Source organism: Rattus norvegicus, chromosome 8 (genome assembly GCF_036323735.1).
Source record: "Rattus norvegicus strain BN/NHsdMcwi chromosome 8, GRCr8, whole genome shotgun sequence".
In the NCBI taxonomy this organism is placed as follows: Eukaryota; Metazoa; Chordata; class Mammalia; order Rodentia; family Muridae; genus Rattus; species Rattus norvegicus.
The window spans coordinates 70,225,150-70,244,016 of NC_086026.1; the positions used below are offsets into that span (position 1 = coordinate 70,225,150).

The 18,867-nt window shown below is 45.8% G+C and overlaps 1 protein-coding gene across 3 annotated transcripts in view; it reads left to right on the forward strand.

The window, feature by feature from the left end:
• Window positions 1-18,267, forward strand: part of Uaca (uveal autoantigen with coiled-coil domains and ankyrin repeats) — an 88,358-nt gene extending 70,091 nt beyond the window's left edge. For all 3 annotated transcript variants that reach the window (XM_006243205.4, NM_001195564.1, XM_006243206.4), the window contains exons 12-19: window positions 1,059-1,091; window positions 1,251-1,349; window positions 4,107-4,143; window positions 5,210-5,262; window positions 7,312-10,020; window positions 11,482-11,634; window positions 14,724-14,789; window positions 18,070-18,267. In XM_006243205.4, the coding sequence (XP_006243267.1) occupies window positions 1,059-1,091; window positions 1,251-1,349; window positions 4,107-4,143; window positions 5,210-5,262; window positions 7,312-10,020; window positions 11,482-11,634; window positions 14,724-14,789; window positions 18,070-18,141 (3,222 nt within the window). In that variant the 3' untranslated portion in view covers window positions 18,142-18,267. The remainder of the gene's footprint in view (window positions 1-1,058; window positions 1,092-1,250; window positions 1,350-4,106; window positions 4,144-5,209; window positions 5,263-7,311; window positions 10,021-11,481; window positions 11,635-14,723; window positions 14,790-18,069) is intronic.
• Window positions 18,268-18,867: the final 600 nt, after the last annotated feature.

Here is an 18,867-nt window from a genome sequence, read left to right on the forward strand (position 1 = left end):
TAAAAATAAAATAAGGTCTGGGGATTTAGCTCAGTGATAGAGTGCTTGCCTAGCAAGCGCAAGGCCCTGGGTTCAGTCCCCAGCTCCGAAAAAAAGAAAAAAAAATAAAATAAAATCCCTTTGCAAATGGATGTCTAAGAAATTTCAAGTGTAAGAAATAACCAGAAGTCATTGCTTTTATGAGGAAAGGAGAAAATATAGGTAATCCAGTTTAGCTGAGTCTCTCTTTGAGTGCATGTCTTATCTAGGATGAGTTAGTTGTCATGGTGATGTCTTGAGTGATGTTTGTGTTCATGAGGAAGAGGTATGCCATGGTCATCTTTTCGATGCTACCATTCCCTAATCTTGTAGCCTGAGCTAGTAGGCCCACTAGCATCATCTTGCCTCGAGGCCACTTTGGAACACTCACCTGTATGGCTCCTGAGTTGTCGCCTCACTCTTGAACGGGGGAAATCCCAAAGTGTATCCTAAGAGAGCCTCAGCCCCAGGATATGGATACCAAGCACACACTGGGGAAACACAGAAGCAATGGATTGTGCAGGGAAAGGAATCCAAAAATAAAACTCCACACTGTCCACTGTTAGTATTATCCATGTGGCAAGAGGATGTTTCATGTATACATAAAATAGGATGTTTAAAGAGGGAACATTCTGTTTCCAAAATTAAAACTGGAAAGTGTCCTATAACCTCTGCAAAGATTAGGGACTTGGCAAATGTGGAGAATGGGAGACACAGCAGATGAGAGCCTCGGCCTCTGAGCTGATAGGTATCCCAGAAAGAGAGCAGAGCCATGAAAACCAACACTTGGACTGAAGATTGACGGAGACGGAAGAGCGGGTGGGTCTAGAGTTGCTTGACTCAAGAGTCAAGATGCTTTTGCAGTTAGAAGAATGACTGAGAGCTCACAGGACAGATGTGGTGCCCAGAGACTTGTTTCCTCACACCCTTGTCCCCAGTTTTAAGGACAGGCGCCACTCCTTCTCAAGCTGTTTCCCTGGCTTATGCTCACCAAGGTAAATGTTCAAGAGTTAAAACGTGTTTCTTCTTCTCTATCTTAGGAAGTCATGGTTGCAGATGATCTGGAAAGCGAGGTAGGCTGCCACGCTTTATCTTAAAGCTCACATGTGTTGTATAAATAGTGACTGGGACTGAAGCAGAGACTCGAGTCCTGACCGAGAAAGACATGAACACAGGTTCCCCTGCATCTCAGGTCTGGGGTCGGCTTACTCTATCTCTCCCTCCCATTTCAGAGAGAAAAGCTGAAGTCCCTTTTGGCAGCTAAAGAAAAGCAGCACGAAGAAAGCTTACGAACCATCGAGGCCCTGAAAAACAGATTTAAATATTTTGAGGTACAAAAAGATTCAGTTCTCTTCTCTTATTCTTCATCTTCACAGTGAATAGGGCGAAGGTACCTGGCGTCGGAATTGACCTTGAATTATAAGTCCACTACTTAGTGTCCCTGAATTGTTCCCTACCTGCATGCCCCCTTGTAGGCTAGGTGAGAGCATTTCAGCCTGTGGTGCGTAGGTGACATTTTGTTCCTTTCCAGACCCTTCCTGAACCTTCTTCCCTGTTTTGTACTGTCCTGTGAACGTGTAGTGTGTGGCTCTAAAACTGAGGGAATGCCATGTAAGTGATCAGGCTCTCCTGGGGCTCTCGGGCAGGGATCTGCCGGGCAGGCTCCTCTATCAGTGCAGTCTGCATGGCGATGCTCCCAAACTGTTGGTGGTTAGACAGATGCGCACATGTGGAAGGTCATTGCACTACACAGGGAATGTTGGGGTACTTTAGTGAATTTTAAAATGTAAAACAAAACTGTTTTAGGCTTAGGAGTGCCCTCCACGGTTATTTAGAAATAGCTTTGTTGGGGTTGGGGATTTAGCTCAGTGGTAGAGCGCTTGCCTAGCGAGTGCAAGGCCCTGGGTTTGGTCCCCAGCTCCGAAAAAAAGAAAAAAGAAAAAGAAAAAAAAAAAAAAAAAAGAAATAGCTTTGTGAGCTTCCAAATAAGTTGAGTCACTAAGGCCATGGATGGCATTTTAATAATGGTAGTGAAGTCCAGTGGTGGGCGATGTCACATGACACTCATAGGAAGGCTTCCTTTCTATCTGTAAGTAAAGGGCTGCCAGACAGAGATCTACCCAGTAAGGGGCTCACACACCTTCTGCAAATGAGTCCTTTAGAGCTCTCACTAGGCTATGATAAAACTATAGAAAAGTAACTAATATTTCATATATCAAAACCAGCATGCAAGTTTTCTAAAACATGTATTTATGTGTATGGATGTTTTGCTTGCATGCTTATCTCTGCATCATATACTGGGGTCCATGGATGCCAGGAGTGGGTGTGGGATTTCCCAGAAGTGGAGTTACACACAGTCGTGAGCTGCCGTGTGGGTACTGGGAATCAAACCTGGACCCAAAGCTATGCTTATGCTTTTAATGAAAAGTTAGAAGTAGGTGGTGTGGTCTTAGCACAGCGCACACGCGGCAGAGTCTCTCACTTCCTTTGCACGGTGGGTGTGCGCGCTGCTTCCTCTAGCAGGGGTGTGACCGTGCCCTGTGTCCTGTTTAGTCACTTTCCCGTCAAGACGCTGGGGACATTTCCCCCGGTCAGTACGTATTCATTGTGACGCATTTTTATATAAGCAATGGGTTTTTAAACAAAAGGCAAATCCCAGGCCCTGGTTCTATGTACTTATGAAATTAGGAATTTAGATCCAGTACAAATCATTTAAAGTCGGCACTCCATATCCATGTTCCTGAGTCTGCATCCATAAATGAAAGGATGGTAAAAAAAAAAAAAAACAGTGGGGAATTCCTCTATTGAACATGTGCAGATGCGTATCTTCTTGTTATTTTCCCCAAAATAATCCCATATACGACTTCTGTAGCACTTCCTTTGTGCGGGGCATTATAAGCAGTGTAATCACTTAAATCTGTGGGAGGACACACACAGTCCAAGTCTCGTTCTGCACTGCGGCCTGGGAGGGATCCGAGTGTCTGTAAGTCTGTACATCTCGATACCCGTGGACACACAGAGCTGACTTGAGTGTCCACAGTATTATGACAGACTGAGTGTAAACAAAATTGTAAGAAGGCATTTATCTTGTTCACATTTGGGGGAAACCTGGGGACTTTAGAATGAGGCTAGTTTATGCTGTAATTGAGAAATGAAGACAAGAAGACCGAGTTAGGTTTTAAACTCCTGTATGTCTTGTGTGCGTCCCACCCCCACGTACACATGTAAGCGTGTAAATGATCACAGGCTCTAGTTTTAAATGCCACGTAGAATGAACAGCCTAAGCTCACACGTTTCTCTGTCCGGGGCACTGCAGTTAGTGGAGGTGAGTTAGTTTCGCTGTGAAATGCTGGGCTATGGGTGACATTAATTTAGGGGTTAAGCACTGGGCTGGTCTTGCTATGTTTCCTAAGCGGAGGTTGGTGTTAAGCTGTTGAAGCTGACACACCCTGTCCCTTGGGGTATACTATTCTCTCCTGTGCACTGATCTCTGGACACCCACACTGGGACAAGGGACAGTCCTAGAGTGCTTTAACCCTGGGTATCTGAGGTGTCTTCCTGCTCTTTTCCCTCACCACTGGTGTTCTGCCATGTGCAGGCCTTTGCCCCAGTTTAATTTGGCAACAGCCATGCCTTCACCTCAACAGCCTGCATCTCAGTAGCTTGGAAAAAAGGCATTACAATACCCCAGAGCCAGTCCCAGCAGTGGGATTTCCAGTTCCAGGAAACCCAATTTCATATCGCCTCGCCTGTGGCCACTTCCTTCCTTTCCCTCCCAGGCACAGCGGGAATGAGAGGGAGGCGTCGGGTTCTCTGTTACTTTACAGCTCATTCTTCTTGGGTTCCTTGAACCTCAAAGCTGAGTTTGTCAGAGCACTCAGAGAGGTGCTGCGTCCAGCTGACCCTGTCACTGTAGGCTCTGTACAGCCTCTGTCCTCTGTAGGCTCAGGTGGAGGAACAGGCAGAGGAGCAAGGCATGTGCCAGGATGTTTTCCAGGATGGGATTCTTGAGAGCGGAAATAGATAGAGCATTTGACAAACTGGGACTGCGCACACCTAAATGTTTTAATTCACACTTCTGATTTCAGAGTGATCATCCAGGACCCGGAAGTTACTCGAGTAACCGTAAGTATGAACGCATGGGGTTTTGTTACAGTTGAGAGTTCAGGACAAAAGGCTGTGCCTGTAGCCTATAGCTTCCTATACACACTGCCGCTCCTGCGAGTGTCAGCAGCCTATCTGCAGGTGTCACCCCAGCAGACAGAGGGGGGCGGCTCAGAGGAGCACTGTAGCCCAGGGTAAAATGTGGCAGGCACAGAGGCCCTGTATACACGCCCACGGAGGCCAGAAGAAAGCTTGGGAGCCCCTAGAGATGGCATTCAGATAGTCGTGAACAGCTATCGGGGTTCGGGAATTGAACCTGGATCTTCTAAAAGAGCAGGTGGTTCTCTTAACTGCTGAGCCAACTCTCTGACCCAGAACTTACTTTTTTTTTTTCCCCAATGGAAAGAAACAAATACAGCTTTGTGACAGGGAGAAACTGACCTTGGTGTGGGCAAACATTTCACACGTTTATAAGCAATTATTAGTTATTTTAGAATTACCCACAACTCACTTCCTATGTTGTTTTATTCTGTAATTTGATACGATTTCCCTGGAAAACCTATCTTTCTGTTTCTCTATTAAGATCCACAGTAATGCTGTAAATTTGACTTATATATTTCATTGTAATCCTGTAGCCTATTTAACCTAATAGTCTTACAGACTTCTTTTTTTAAAGGACATACTTTATTTTAAAATGTGTGTCTCTCAGTGACTGAGTATTCCCCTAAGGCAAGAAGTGAGCACCAGGTCCCCTGGAGCTGGAGTCACAGGCAGGTGAGACCTACGTGGTCTGAGTGTTGGAAATTAACTCATGAAGAGTAGCAAATGCTTCTGACCACTGAGCCATCCTTCCAGCCCAGCCTTAGGTATTTTTAAAGGCCAGCCTTAGCACCTGTTGTTCAGTGACTGTAGGGTCTTCCCTTTCTCTGAGAAAGGAGATAAGCCTGCTTTAGAACAAGAGCAGGTTCATACTGTGCTGCTTTTGTTATGATTATATAATAAAGGACAAGAATTATGCCTACTTTTAGCCTACACTAGGCCAACTTTGGCACAGATGTGTAAAATATCATTTATTGGTTTTAATTAGGAAAAGAAGACATGCTTCATAAACAAGGTCAAATGTACACGGCAGATTCACAGGTAAGACTTTTGTTATTTAACTTAAAAACCTGTCGGAAGGGGCCAGATGTGGTGGCACTTGCCTTTGCAGGTGGATCTCTGTGAGTTCAAGGCCAACCTGGTCTACAGAGCAAATTCCAGGCCAGCCCAGAACGTAGTGAGACCCTGTCTAAAAAGAAAAGTAAAACAAAACCTTTTTTTAAAAGAAAACATTTGGTTCTGTCTAAAAAGTAGAAACCGTTGCATAACTCCTAAGTACGTTATCACTAAGTGGTCATGGTTTCATGGTCCCAAGTTGGTTTTGCTTTTTTAGTTTAATACAAGAACATGTTGCTATTTCTGGGGTCCTGTGTTTGTGGTGCCACTGCCGTTTGTGATGTCTTAAACAAGAGGTTGGCATTTCTGCCCATTCTCTTTGATTTCCAGTTTCCTCACAGAATGATAATTTTCCTCATGTGCCCATTTAGAAGGGCACAGGTGTGAATCATTCAAAAGTAGTCCCGGCATTGAAACATTCTTCTTTGCAATTAAATATTCTTTGTTTTGAAAATAGACTCCAAAATAAAATTTCCAAGAGGTAGAATGTTGGCTAGTGTTTGTACCTATGTATCCACCATACATGGGCCCTGGATCCCATCCCCAGCACTGCAAAACCTGGTGTGCTGGCAGATGTCTGTGAGGCCAACCCTTGGGAGGTGAGGGCAGGAAAAGCAGAAGTCCGAGGTCATCTTCAGATGCAGAGATTTTTGAGGCTCGCCTCAGCTACTGAGACTAAGAAACGAATAATGGTGAGAGAGTACATGATGAAGATCCACCAGTCTTCAGTGGGGAGAGTAGTCAGAGTATTTGGGAAGACTGGATAAATATCTGATTGAAATATGTATAATGGCATGACGGTGTGACTCTGTACATGTGATTTCTTGGCAAATTATACTAGTGTTAGTCCAAAGATAATTGCACAGTTGAGAGCTGGTCTAGAGGCAGCCCAAGGCTAGGAAAGTATTCTATGTTGGCAATTTCTTCCTCTTGATTCAGAGCAAGGCAGTTTTAATTTACCCAAATAGCTTAAAACAGAAAAGTCTGCCCATTGAACAATAGGATGTCTCCATGGCCCATGGCATTTGTCGATGAATTAATACTTATATAAAAAACATTGTTACTAGATGGGAAAGTAAAAATAGTTACATTGAGTCTTTCATGATTATATGTCTGATAGTTGAACTATCTCTCTCATAAGTTTAATTATACTTCTTTTCTGTCAGTATTAATTAATCGTGGGAACAAGGTATCCATCAAGTTTTATATTATGTGCTAAGATTTCTATTTATCTTCCTGCTAGAAAGGAAACATATGTCTTTTTTGTTAGTTGATTGACATTTTCCTGACAGTTCCGATACAAGGCGGGCTTATTTTGGTGGAATTTTTTAAAATTTAAAGAGCATTATATTGGAGTTAACAGTGAGGGTGCTCAGAAGTCACATATTTTATTAGAAATTTAATAATGTGTGCAGATCAGCCAGGTGGCTGAGCTGGAAGAGTCGAGTGCCTGCAAACCTGACGGCCTGAGTTCAAACCCGGGGAGCCACCAGGTGGAAGGTGAAAAGTGGCCCTGCATTTGTCCTCATTTGTGTATACCTCACAAAGCAAACAAGGGAACAAACAAACAAACAAGTTTAATAATCTATAATTCTATGAGAGTATGTACACATTTAAAATGCAGAATTTACTTGGGGGTTCTGATGCCTGGCTTTAGACCCTGAAGTTCTGGGCACAGTGTTCTAGCCCGCGGGCATGCTGGCTGGAGAAAGTAAACGGAGCCCAGGGGCCATAGCTGTTTCTTTAGAAATTGTCTTAAAAGAATTTCCAAGATGTTTGGAGTGCAGTACGGAATTCCTACTGTTTTTCTTACCCCAAATCGATCCTTTCTTGCTCCTTCCACCTCTCCCATCTTCCTAATCTGAAAAACCCTTTGATTACTGATGTAAATATTGTGTAGAGCCGTCTATAAAATAGTCACCATAGTGACTTTAGGTTTTGGGGTTAATGTTTTTTATTTATTTATTTTTTCAGTGTACATCACCGGGCGTACCCCCCCATATGCAGAGTAGGTCTATGTTAAGGCCTCTGGAGTTGTCTTTACCAAGTCAGACCTCATACTCTGAAAATGAGATTTTAAAGAAAGAGTTGGAAGCTATGCGAACTTTCTGTGACTCGGCGAAACAGGACCGACTGAAGCTCCAAAACGAGTTGGCGCACAAGGTTGCGGAGTGCAAAGCCTTGGCTCTGGAGTGCGAGAGAGTCAAGGAGGACTCAGACGAGCAGATCAAGCAGCTGGAAGATGCCCTCAAAGATGTGCAGAAGAGGATGTATGAGTCGGAAGGCAAAGTCAAGCAAATGCAGACCCACTTCCTGGCCCTCAAAGAGCACCTGACCAATGAAGCAGCCACGGGGAGCCACCGCGTCATCGAGGAGCTGAGGGAGCAGCTGAAAGACATGAAAGGGAAATATGAAGGCGCTTCAGCAGAAGTGGGCAAGCTGAGGAACCAAATCAAACAGAGCGAGATGCTGGTAGAAGGGTTCAAGAGGGACGAGAGCAGGCTGGTGGAAGAGAATAAGAGATTGCAGAAGGAATGCAGCACGTGTGAAATAGATCGGGAGAGGAGGGGGCGGAGGGTCACGGAGCTGGAGGGCCAGCTCAAAGAGCTGGGGGCTAAGCTGGCCCTTTCCGTGCCCACAGAGACATTTGAAAGCATGAAGAGCTCGTTATCCAATGACATCAGTGAGAAAGCGAAAAGGCTAGCGGAGGTGGGGCGGGACTATGAAAGCTCTCAGGGGGAGATTCGACAGCTGAAGAGGGATCTGGAGAGCGTTAGGGCCCAGCACATCAGACCGGAGGAGCATGAGCAGCTCAGGAGCAGGTTGGAGCAGAAGTCGGGAGAGCTGGGGAAGAAAGTGACAGAGCTAACCCTGAAAAACCAGACACTCCAGAAAGAAGTGGAAAAACTCTACGCAGACAACAAACTCCTCAACCAGCAGGTGCACAGCCTCACGGTGGAGATGAAAACTCGCTATGTGCCTTTGAGGGTCAGCGAGGAGATGAAGAAGGCGCATGATGTGAATGTGGAGGATTTGAATAAGAAGCTTTCGGATGCAACACAGAGATACGCAGAGAAGAAGCTAGAAGCAGAGAGACTGCTGGCAGAGAACGATAAGTTGACCAAGAACGTCAGCCGCCTGGAAGCTGTGTTTGTAGCTCCCGAGAAACATGAAAAGGAGCTAATGGGTCTGAAATCCAATATCGCTGAACTAAAAATGCAGCTGTGTGAGCTTAATAAAAAATGTGGTGAGGGTCAGGAGAAAATACGTGCGCTTATGTCTGAAAACACCAGCTTGAAAAAGACTCTGAGTAGCCAGTACGTGCCTGCCAAAACCCACGAGGAGGTGAAGGCCTCCCTGAGCAGCACTTTGGAGAAAACCAACAGAGCTTTATTGGACTCGAAGAAAAGGCTTGACGACACGAGCCAGGAATTTTCAAAACTAAGGGAGGAGAATGAAGTGTTGAGGAGGAACCTGGAGAACGTTCAGAATCAGATGAAGGCTGACTACGTGAGCCTGGAGGAACACTCGAGAAAGATGAACATGGCGAACCAGAGCCTGAAGGAGGCGCAGGATGCCCACACTGCCCTCCTGGCTGACTACCGCCAGGGCCAGGAGGAGATCGTCACGCTGCACGCAGAAATTAAGGCCCAGAAAAAGGAGCTCGACACCATCCAAGAATGCATCAAGCTAAAATATGCTCCCCTCTCCCGAATGGAAGAGTGTGAACGCAAGTTCAAGGCTACAGAGAAAGCACTGAAGGAGCAGTTATCAGAGCAGACACACAAGGGCCAGGTGAGGGACGAAGAGGTCAAGAAGGGCAAGCAAGAGAATGAGAGGCTGAGGAAGGATCTCGCCGCCCTTCAGAAGGAGCTGAAGGATAGGAATGTTCTGGTGGAAGAGGCCAGGGAGGCAGAAAGAGCACTGAGCAGGAAGACAGAAGAACTCGGCAAACAGCTGAAGGAACTGTCCCAGAAGTACAGCGATGTGAAGAGCGAGAGAGAGAAGCTGGTGGAAGAAAAGGCCAAGCAGACTTCCGAGATCCTTGCAGCCCAAAATCTTCTGCAAAAACAGCCAGTCCCACTGGAGCAGGTGGAGGCTCTCAAAACATCTCTCAACGGCACAATCGAGCACCTAAAGGAGGAGCTGAGGAGTAAGGAGAGGTGTCTGGAGAGAGAGCAGCAGGCGGTGAGCCAACTTCAGCAGCTGCTGGAGAATCAGAAGAGCTCCTCCGTGACCCTGGCGGATCACCTGCAGCTAAAGGAAGCCTTGGAGAAAGAGGTTGGGATCATGAAAGCCAGCCTGAGAGAGAAGGAAGAGGAAAGCCAGAAGAAAACCAAAGAAGTCTCCAAACTCCAGACCGAGGTCCAGAACACCAAGCAGGCGCTGAAGAACTTAGAGACCAGAGAGGTCGTCGACATGTCAAAATACAAAGCCACCAAGAATGATTTGGAGACCCAGATTTCCAACTTAAATGACAAACTGGCCAGTCTGAACAGGAAGTACGACCAAGTGTGTGAGGAGAAGGTCTCTGCCAAGGACGAGAAGGAGCTGCTGCATCTTAACATCGAGCAGGAGATCAGGGACCAGAAGGAGCGGTGTGACAAGTCCCTGACAACCATCATGGAGCTGCAGCAGAGGATACAGGAGTCCGCCAAGCAGATCGAAGCAAAGGACAATAAGGTAGGCCGATGCAGACCGGGAGGCCGGCGGGGGACCCTGGCGTAGCGCCCCAAGTCAGGTCCACAAAGCCATTAGTTAAGCGCCACCCTTCCAGTTTGACCACAGGCACGCCAAGTAATTCTCCATTGAAAAGGCACAGAAACCAAAGGCCTGTCTTCCGTCCATCCCCTCAGCTGACGGTTAAAGAAGAAGGGGAGACTGAGGTTCGCTTTCTCCTATCGAGGAGTCAGAACCTTGTGGGCCTCTGGCTGTCAGAAGTGAGGTCACTGGGGAACATCCGGACTCCATCTCCCTGCTCACCTATGCCAGTACACTGAGCCCAAGTCACCGTGCATTCTGCCCTCAGGTGTTTCTGCAAACCTGGTCCCTTTTGTGCTTTGCTGTGTCCTGTGCACCTTTAACCCTTCACCTTTACCCTGCAGCCCCCAGTGCCAGTCCAGCCAACAGTTGCTCCCAAACCACAGGCTCCATCTTGGCTTTGCCATTTGTTAAATTAAAACATTTTAGGGGCAGGATTTTTAATTTATCTTTTCCTCTTGGTCTGCTTCCTTATGGTCCATTTTTCCAGAATATGTACACAATAATATTGTCAGAGCTGTTAGGTGTCTAGGTTGTACCATGGAGATGAAAAAAGGAAGACCGATCACAGCTCAATGCACTCACTGAGTAATCATGAAATGGCCTCTATGCGCTGGGGAGATTTGGAATGAGTGAAAGCAAGCTCAGACTCAGCCTTCCCCAGCAGCACGTCTTCCCATAAGCTCTAGCATTTAAATCCACTCGGCCTATGTGCAGAGCTGTTAGGATGCAGTAACATCATTGTGAGAGCCGAGTCCTGCATCTACTTATACACATCGCCAGTTCTTAAACGGCACAACTCCTGGGACCGCAGAGGCGGCTTAGCTGTTAAAAGCACTTGATGGCCGCTCTTCCAGAAGACAGCACTGATGTTTTGATCAGCTCACAACTGTTCTGGCGTGGGGGGTGCGGGTGGGGAACATGACGCCATCTGCTGGTCTCTGTGGGCACTCCACACACATAGACAGAAATAAATTTTTAAAAAACTTGTTTGGATAAATAATACAGCCCTTGATGAGAAGAAGTTAATCTGTGTGCACATGAGTCAAACTTTTTTAGTTCTTACGCTCCATCTAATAAACCCCTTTCCAGTGTTCAAAACATCAGAGGACCTTTCATGCTCAGAGAAAACTGCTCATGCTCCAGTCTTAGGACATTCACGATGTTTCTTCTTAATTTGGTGTTGTCTTTGGAAGAAATTTACTGGAATTAAGTCCAAGAAACTGTATGAAAGTATGCCATGTATTCTGTAGGTAGAGTCTTGACCGCATCTTACTCGATGTTTAAAGTTTCTGTCTCAAGTGAGGAGTGATTTCTGTGGAAGGATTTTCATCTGCAACGATGGTGAATGCTTTCCTACCATTTCTTTCTGTCTCTCAAAAGATAACTGAACTTCTGAATGATGTCGAAAGACTAAAGCAGGCGCTCAATGGCCTTTCCCAGCTCACCTACAGCAGCGGCGGCCCCACCAAGCGGCAGAGCCAGCTAGTGGACACCCTGCAGCAGCGAGTGAGGGATCTGCAGCAGCAGCTGGCTGTGAGTGTGTGTCCAGGGCACTGAAGGGTGGGGCCGGCGGAGTGAACTAGTATGTGTGAGTGAATGAGTGTGTGTGTGGCTGTGTGAGTGTGTGTGTGTCTGTGTGAGTGTGTGTGTGTCTGTGTGAGTGTGTATTTTGTGTGTGTGTCCATGAGCGTGTGTGAGTGTGTGTGTGTGTCTGTGTGAGTGTGTATTTTGTGTGTGTGTCCATGAGCGTGTGTGAGTGTGTGTGTGTCTGTATGAGTGTGTATTTTGTGTGTGTGTCCATGAGCGTATGTGAGTGTGTGTGTCTGAGTGTGTGTGTATGTATGTGTTAGTGTATGTGTATGTGAGTGTGTGTGTGTGTCTGTGAGTGTGTATTTTGTGTGTATGTGAGTGTGTGTGTGAATGTGAGTGTGTGAGTGTGTATTGTGTGTGTATGTGAGTGTGTGTGTCTGTGTGAGTGTGTATTGTGTGTGTGTCCATGAGTGTGTGAGTGTGTGTGAGTGTGTGTGAGTGAATGTGAGTGTGTGTGCGAGTCTGTGTATGTGAGTGTGTGTGTCTGTGTGAGTGTGTATTTTGTATGTGTGTCCATGAGTGTGTGAGTGTGTGAATATGTATTTTGTGTGTGTGTCCATGAGTGTGTGAGTGTGTGTGAGTGAATGTGAGTGTGTGAGTGTGTGTGTATGTGAGTGTGTGTCTGTGAGTGTATTGTGTGTGTCCATGAGTGTGAGTATGTGTGTGAGTGTGCGTGTGTGAGTGTGTATTGTGTGTGAGTGTGTGAGTGAATGTGAGTGTGTGTGTGCAAGTGTGTGTGTGAGTGTGTGTCTGTGTGTGTATTGTGTATGTCCATGAGTGTGTGTGTGTGTGTGTCTGAGTGTGTGTGTGTGAGTGTGTATTGTGTGTGTATGTCCATGAGTGTGTGTGTGTGAGTGTGTATTGTATGTCCATGAGTGTGTGTGTGTGAGTGTGTGAGTGTGTATTGTATGTCCATGAGTGTGTGTGTGTATGTGTCTGTGTGCGTGTATATTGTGTGTCCATGAGTGTGTGTGTGAGTGTGAGTGTGTGTGAGTGTGAGTGTATGTGTCTGTGTGAGTGTATATTGTGTGTGTATGTCCATGAGTGTATGTGTGAGTGTGAGTATGTCTGTGTGAGTATGTTATATGTGTGTCCATGAGTGTATGTGTCTGTGTGAGTTATGTATGTGTGGGTGTTACGTATATGAGTGAGTGTATATATTGTGTGTGTGTATGTGTCCATGAGTACATGTGTATTTGTCAGTGTGTGTGTTATATGTGTATGTGCCCATAAGTGTGTGTGTGTATTTATGAGTGTATGTGAGAGTGTGTGAATTTATTTGAGTGTATGTGAATACGTGAGTGAGTGTGTATGTATAAGTATGTGTATGTGTCTATGAGTATGTGTGTATTTGTGTGTATGTATGTTATATAAGTGTGTGTGTGTGTGTGAGAGAGGGGGGGGAGAGGGAGAGAGAGAGGGAAGGAGAGAGAGAGAGAGAGAGAGAGAGAGAGAGAGAGAGAGAGAGAGAGAGAGAAGCTTCCATGGAGTTGAAATGCATTTGAAGCTGACTTCACATTCATGTTTGATCCTTGTTTAACGCTGCCACTACTTACAGTATGGTAGTGTCATTTATTTGCGCCTAATGTATGCTACTCCAATACGCATCCGTTATTTCCTCTCTGAACTGTGCCTCTGTTACCATTCTGCAGAGCAGGGTAGTTTAAGGGGACTTACTTGGCTCATGGCTCTGGATGGGTTGCATCTGGTGAAAACCTGGCTGTGTCACAGCATGGCCATATCACACCGGAAGGCAAGAGCAAGAGGGGCCAAGCTCACTGCCCATAAGGACACCATTCTGGCAGGAAGAAACTTGTGACAGTGACATTAACAATGTCATTATCAATATTGGATCGAATTACCTCTTACCTGTGGGTGGTGGTGACTGGGAACTCTTTCTAACACGCAGAGTCTGGGGTCACATTCTAACGGCCGTTTCCCAGAAAGGAGAGGCTAGCGTCTCTGGTTCCAAAGAAGAAGGAAGAACTTGTGTAAAGCATTTTGGTGTGTGAAAGGGAGGTAGAGGATCTTCCAGGACACGAAAATAGTATGAAAAGATCCAGAGGGTGGGATCTAGCCACCACGACCGAGGATAAGAAAAGGCAGGCCGAGTGGCGGTAGTGCACCCCTGTAGCAGCATCTGTAGAGGCTTGGGAGCTGGCACAGCATGTGGTGCACAAGCCTGCCAACCCGAGGAAGCCACTGAAAGGGGGGCGGGAAGAGACAGCTGTCCTCTAGTATCACCTTCTCGGGGTCTAGGACTGAGCTACCTCTTCCCTTTTGTCAGCGCTGGCTCAACGACTCCAGAGGGATGGATGCCTCCCTATGTGTGAGAGAGTGTCCAAGCATCTGCTTGGTCTGCAGAGTCCAAAGAGCAAAAGCCATGTCTTTTTAAAATCGTTTTAAAACTATTATTTTTATTATTTTGTGTGTGTGTGTGTGTGTGTGTGTGTGTGTGTGTGTGTGTGTATCTATACGCATCCACATTTCCATTCATGTCCTTTTACCCTAAAACAGTATTCATGGTAAGTAATAACAACAACAACAACAACACAACAACAAAACCTTTCTTGTTGTTTTGTTTTGTTTTTTATGTTTAAGGCCCAGACTTGCGATCAGCAGTTAGAAGTATATACTACTCTTGCAAAGAACTCAAGTTCGGTTCCCAGATCCCACATTGGGCAGCTCACAGAAGCCCATAACTCCACTTCGGGGAATCTGGTGCCTTTAGCTTCTGTGGGCTCTTCATAGATACAGTCACATACAGACACACAGACACACAGACACACAGAGTCATCCCTTGTGCCTTGCTGGCATTGCTTCCCCAGGAACAGGAATGTATGTTAAGGAAAACCTTACACCAGCTCCATCACGTATGTCAGCATCTGCGTGCGCTTCTGTTTTAAGGGTGGCAGAGCCCTTTAATAACCTGCTGTGTGCAACCAGAAATCTCACACTCATGGCTCTGAGTCTCCTGGCCTTGCACACATGCGTGCTAACGTTCTCCTCTGTCTGCTTTCCCACGGCTCTAGGATGCTGACAGACAGCACCAGGAAGTGATCGCTATCTACCGGACACACCTCCTCAGTGCCGCACAGGTAGGGTCGGCTGTGTCTTTGGAAGAGACTATTCATTTTAGGGGAAAATAAAATTCTGTTTTTATTTTTATTTGAGTAAACTTACATGCACGTAATTGACATTTGAAGTTGCTCTAGCCCATATGCTTATTTAAAAATAATTGTGTTTCTTTTAATCATGGCTTGCATATCTCCCAGAACAATTTACAAAGCCACACAGCAACACAACATCTTAAATTTAGTGTTGTCTCCATCTGCTTGCCACTCATCCGCTAGACAGTTTGGCAACACACGATGGCAGATCACGTTAACAGTGTCGCTAGCTGGGATAATGCCTTGACATCACACGTGGCTGTCAGCAGGGGCTGGGTGGGAGAGTAGAGGGGGCTGCATATGTTTCCTGGTGGCTGGGGTGGGGGTGGGGGTCTTTGAAGTAAAGAACACTAAAAAGTTGGAAAAGGACAAAGGGGGTATCACAGAATTGTAAGAATTAAGGGAGAATTGGTCCGTTGTAATTGATTATTTACTGATGGCGCCGTACACTCAGTGAAGCAGAAGATGGTAATCCTCTTGCGGCCTGTAAAAGAAACATGCTCAGGAAATGTTCAGGGTGTGAGAGACAGGCTTCTGCTCTGTGGCAGCCATGCGAACAGTCCCACATTCTCAGAATAGACTGAGCAGGAAGACGGACTGGAAGAGACAACGTTGGATTCACGAGTGAGGGGTACTAGAAGTTGATTGGATTTGAGATGTGTTAGCCACACTGTTCTGTTAAAACAAAACAGGAGCAGGAGAACTCAGCTAAATAATAGTAAACATACTTTCTGACATCAGATTCTTAAAACCAGTGATTCACATTTCCTATAGGCTTGGGAGGGATACTGAAAAGAGGGACGGCAGGAAGGATGCTTCCCTGCTGCCCTCTGAGCGGGTGAGACATTTGCTGAGCTCTGAAAGATTATGTCATTACTAGAGCTGTCAGTGGACAACAGAACAGGACGTTTACTAGAGGTCAGAACAGCCCAGATCAGACTGCAGGGGCATGTGGTACAGGACCTGATATACATGTACACATGTATATGTATACAGAGACACATGCGCAGACACACACATACACACGCATACACGCACAAACTTGATACTAGAAAGGATGAGAAACATCCTAGTCTTGGCCAGGGAGGGCAGAGCAAAACACCGTGACAGCTTCTGAGCCCTTCCTACTCTGTAGAATGTGCCCTTCTGAAATCTAAAACTGTTTTCTGCTGAGTCCTAATGAAGCAGCAGCAGCACTTGGCATCTGAAGACGTCTTGCCGTCTGGCATCATGCAGTTAACTATGGATCCAGTGTAGTCAACTGTGGCTAACATTTGAAATTTAAACACCCTGCCGCTGTAAAAACAGATTTGGGAGGCAAAACTTTTTATATTCATAGATGTGTCCTGCCAAAACCTATTCAGATGCTCCAGTAATGAATTAATAATAAAGAAGAGAGTAGAAGCGTGCAAGCCTGCCACAGATTTGCATCTGCTTAACCCTGCTACTTAAAAGTATGTGCGTGTGTATCTGTGTATGAGTGTGTATATCTGTGTATGAGTGTATGTATGAGTGTTTATCTATGAGTGTGTATCTGTGTATGAGTGTGTGTACCTGTAAGAGTGTGTGTATGAGTGTGTATCTATGAGTGTGTGCATCTGTGTATGAGTGTGTGTCTGTATGAATGCGTGTATCTATGAGTGTATATATGAGTATGTGAGTGTGTATCTGTGTATGAGTGTGTGTATCTGTAAGAGTGTGTGTATGAGTGTGTATCTATGAGTGTGTGTATCTGTGTATGAGTGTGTGTCTGTGTATGAATGTGTGTATCTGTCAGTATATATGAGTGTGTGAGTGTGTATCTGTGTATGAGTGTGTGTATAGGTGTGTTGTGTGTTTGTGTGTTGTACACACAGGAGTATGCAGGTGCATGTGGCGGCCAGGACAGGACACTGAGTGCCTTTCTTACTCTGCTCTGCCTTATTGCCTTGAGGCATGGTCTGTCACTGAACCTGAAGTGCAGTTGAGCTAGGCTGGTCAACCAGAGAGCTCTTGGGATGCGCTGGGGTCGTAGGCACTCCAGCTTTCCCAGAGCTTTTGTGTGGGTGCTGGGGATTCAATCTCAGGGCCTCACATCGCAGAGCCACTACTCTTACACACCAAGCCATCCCTCTAGCCCCTACTTACACACCCAGCTTTGCAACAGGGGAGATCCCAGGATCTAAGAGGTACCATTCATTACCGATAGTTTTTGGCCAAATGTTTGGAAGATGGATCTTTTCTACCCTGTCGGGTGGAAGTGTAAATTGTTGTTTCTAATAAGGAAAAAGTTGTAGTCACTTGAAAATTCAGATATTGAACTGGCTTTTTGTTACTGTGTCTTTTTTTTTGAGACTGGTCTCATGTAGTCCAGGTAGCCCTTGATTCCTGACTTTCCTGCCTCTGTTTCCCGAGTGCTGACATTGTAGTTGTTCACCGTACACCCCATCTTGATCCAGCTATTTCTTCTCAAAGTGTCTGGTGTGTGTGTGTGTGTGTGTGTGTGTGTGTGTGTGTGTGTGTGTGTGTTAAATATTATACACATATATTAAATGTCTGACATTATGAAGAGGCCAGGAAATTTAATATGTCTGTATAGTGGATGTTACATAAAACGAACAGCGACCTGGCTCTGGAGAAGGATTGCTATGGCACAGAGAGGACGTGCCACAGGGATGTGTCATCCTGCTTATGTAACCTAAGTATGGGGATTATTTTTCCTCAGTTGCTTCTCTCCTCAAAGGGGCCGGGCAGGGAGATGGCTGAGTGGGCAAAGCACTTTCCTACAAGCTTGAGGATCAGAGTTCAGATCCTCAGCACCAAGGAACTGCTGAGTGGGTGTGGCAGCCTGGCTGTAAGCCCTGCTGCCAGGCCAGCCAAATGGCAAGCTCTGGTTTCAAGTGACAGACTGCCTCATATAGAAGAAAGAGAATGCTCGAGGGTACATATGCACATGCTTGTGCACACACACACACAATGCACAACAGCCGTGGGAAATGTTCATGTTGCTTACTGTTTGTCACGCACACAGCAGAGGCCATTGTTGCCCATTGGTTTTCTGGTCATAATGTTTGGAGCTCCCGCTGTGTACTTAGTGCTTGTGACCTGACCTTTATTTCCATGGTAGAGTTCCTGGGGGCCACTCTTACAGTGACGAGGGGTGCCCTAGGATAAAGGCCTCAGCTCTGGAGCTCATAAAGATGACATATACCCTCTTCCTTCTCCCCAGGGTCACATGGATGAAGATGTGCAGGCAGCCTTGCTGCAGATCATACAGATGCGACAAGGCCTCGTGTGCTAGCGTCAGCTGACTTGGAACCTGCGCTGCTGGTGCTATGCATTCTGGGTGCAACTCTGTGGCTCTTCTGGGCCTTACTCTGATAGTATCAGTAAAATAAACTATATTTTGTTCCGTTGTTGAATTTTATTTCTCTGAGACGAGTGTGTTACTGAGTTTTCCAGTGGATTCAAAGCTGATTCATTTCACACAGTGGCAAACAGCTCGTGCTTCTTGCCTTCCCTCAGCTATTATCTTTTTATTTGTACTTTTTAATTTTTTTCCTTTTTTTTTTCTTTTTTTCTTTTTTTCGGAGCTGGGGTGGAACCCAGGGCCTTGCGCTTGCTAGGCAAGTGCTCTACCGCTGAGCTAAATCCCCAACCCCGTACTTTTTAATTTTTATTACTTTTTGTTTGTTGTTTTGTCTTTTGAGACGGTTTGTCTGTATAGCCCTGGCCATCCTGGAACTCATTTTGTAGATCAGACTGGCCTCAAACTCACAGAGAACCACCTGTTTCTGCCTCCCGAATGCTGGGATTAAAGGCCTGTGCCACCATGCCCTGTAATTATACTTTTTAAAACTACATTTTAAAAGTAGTTGCGTCCCTGAGCTCTCTGATGGGACTCCATATAAAAAGGAGTTTAGGCTGAAATTAGCAGTGAAAGATTGGTTTGGGAGAAAATAATTTATCGGATAGCTACTTTAAATGGATCAAAAACCCTTCCAGGGGCTGAGGAGCTGGCTCAGTA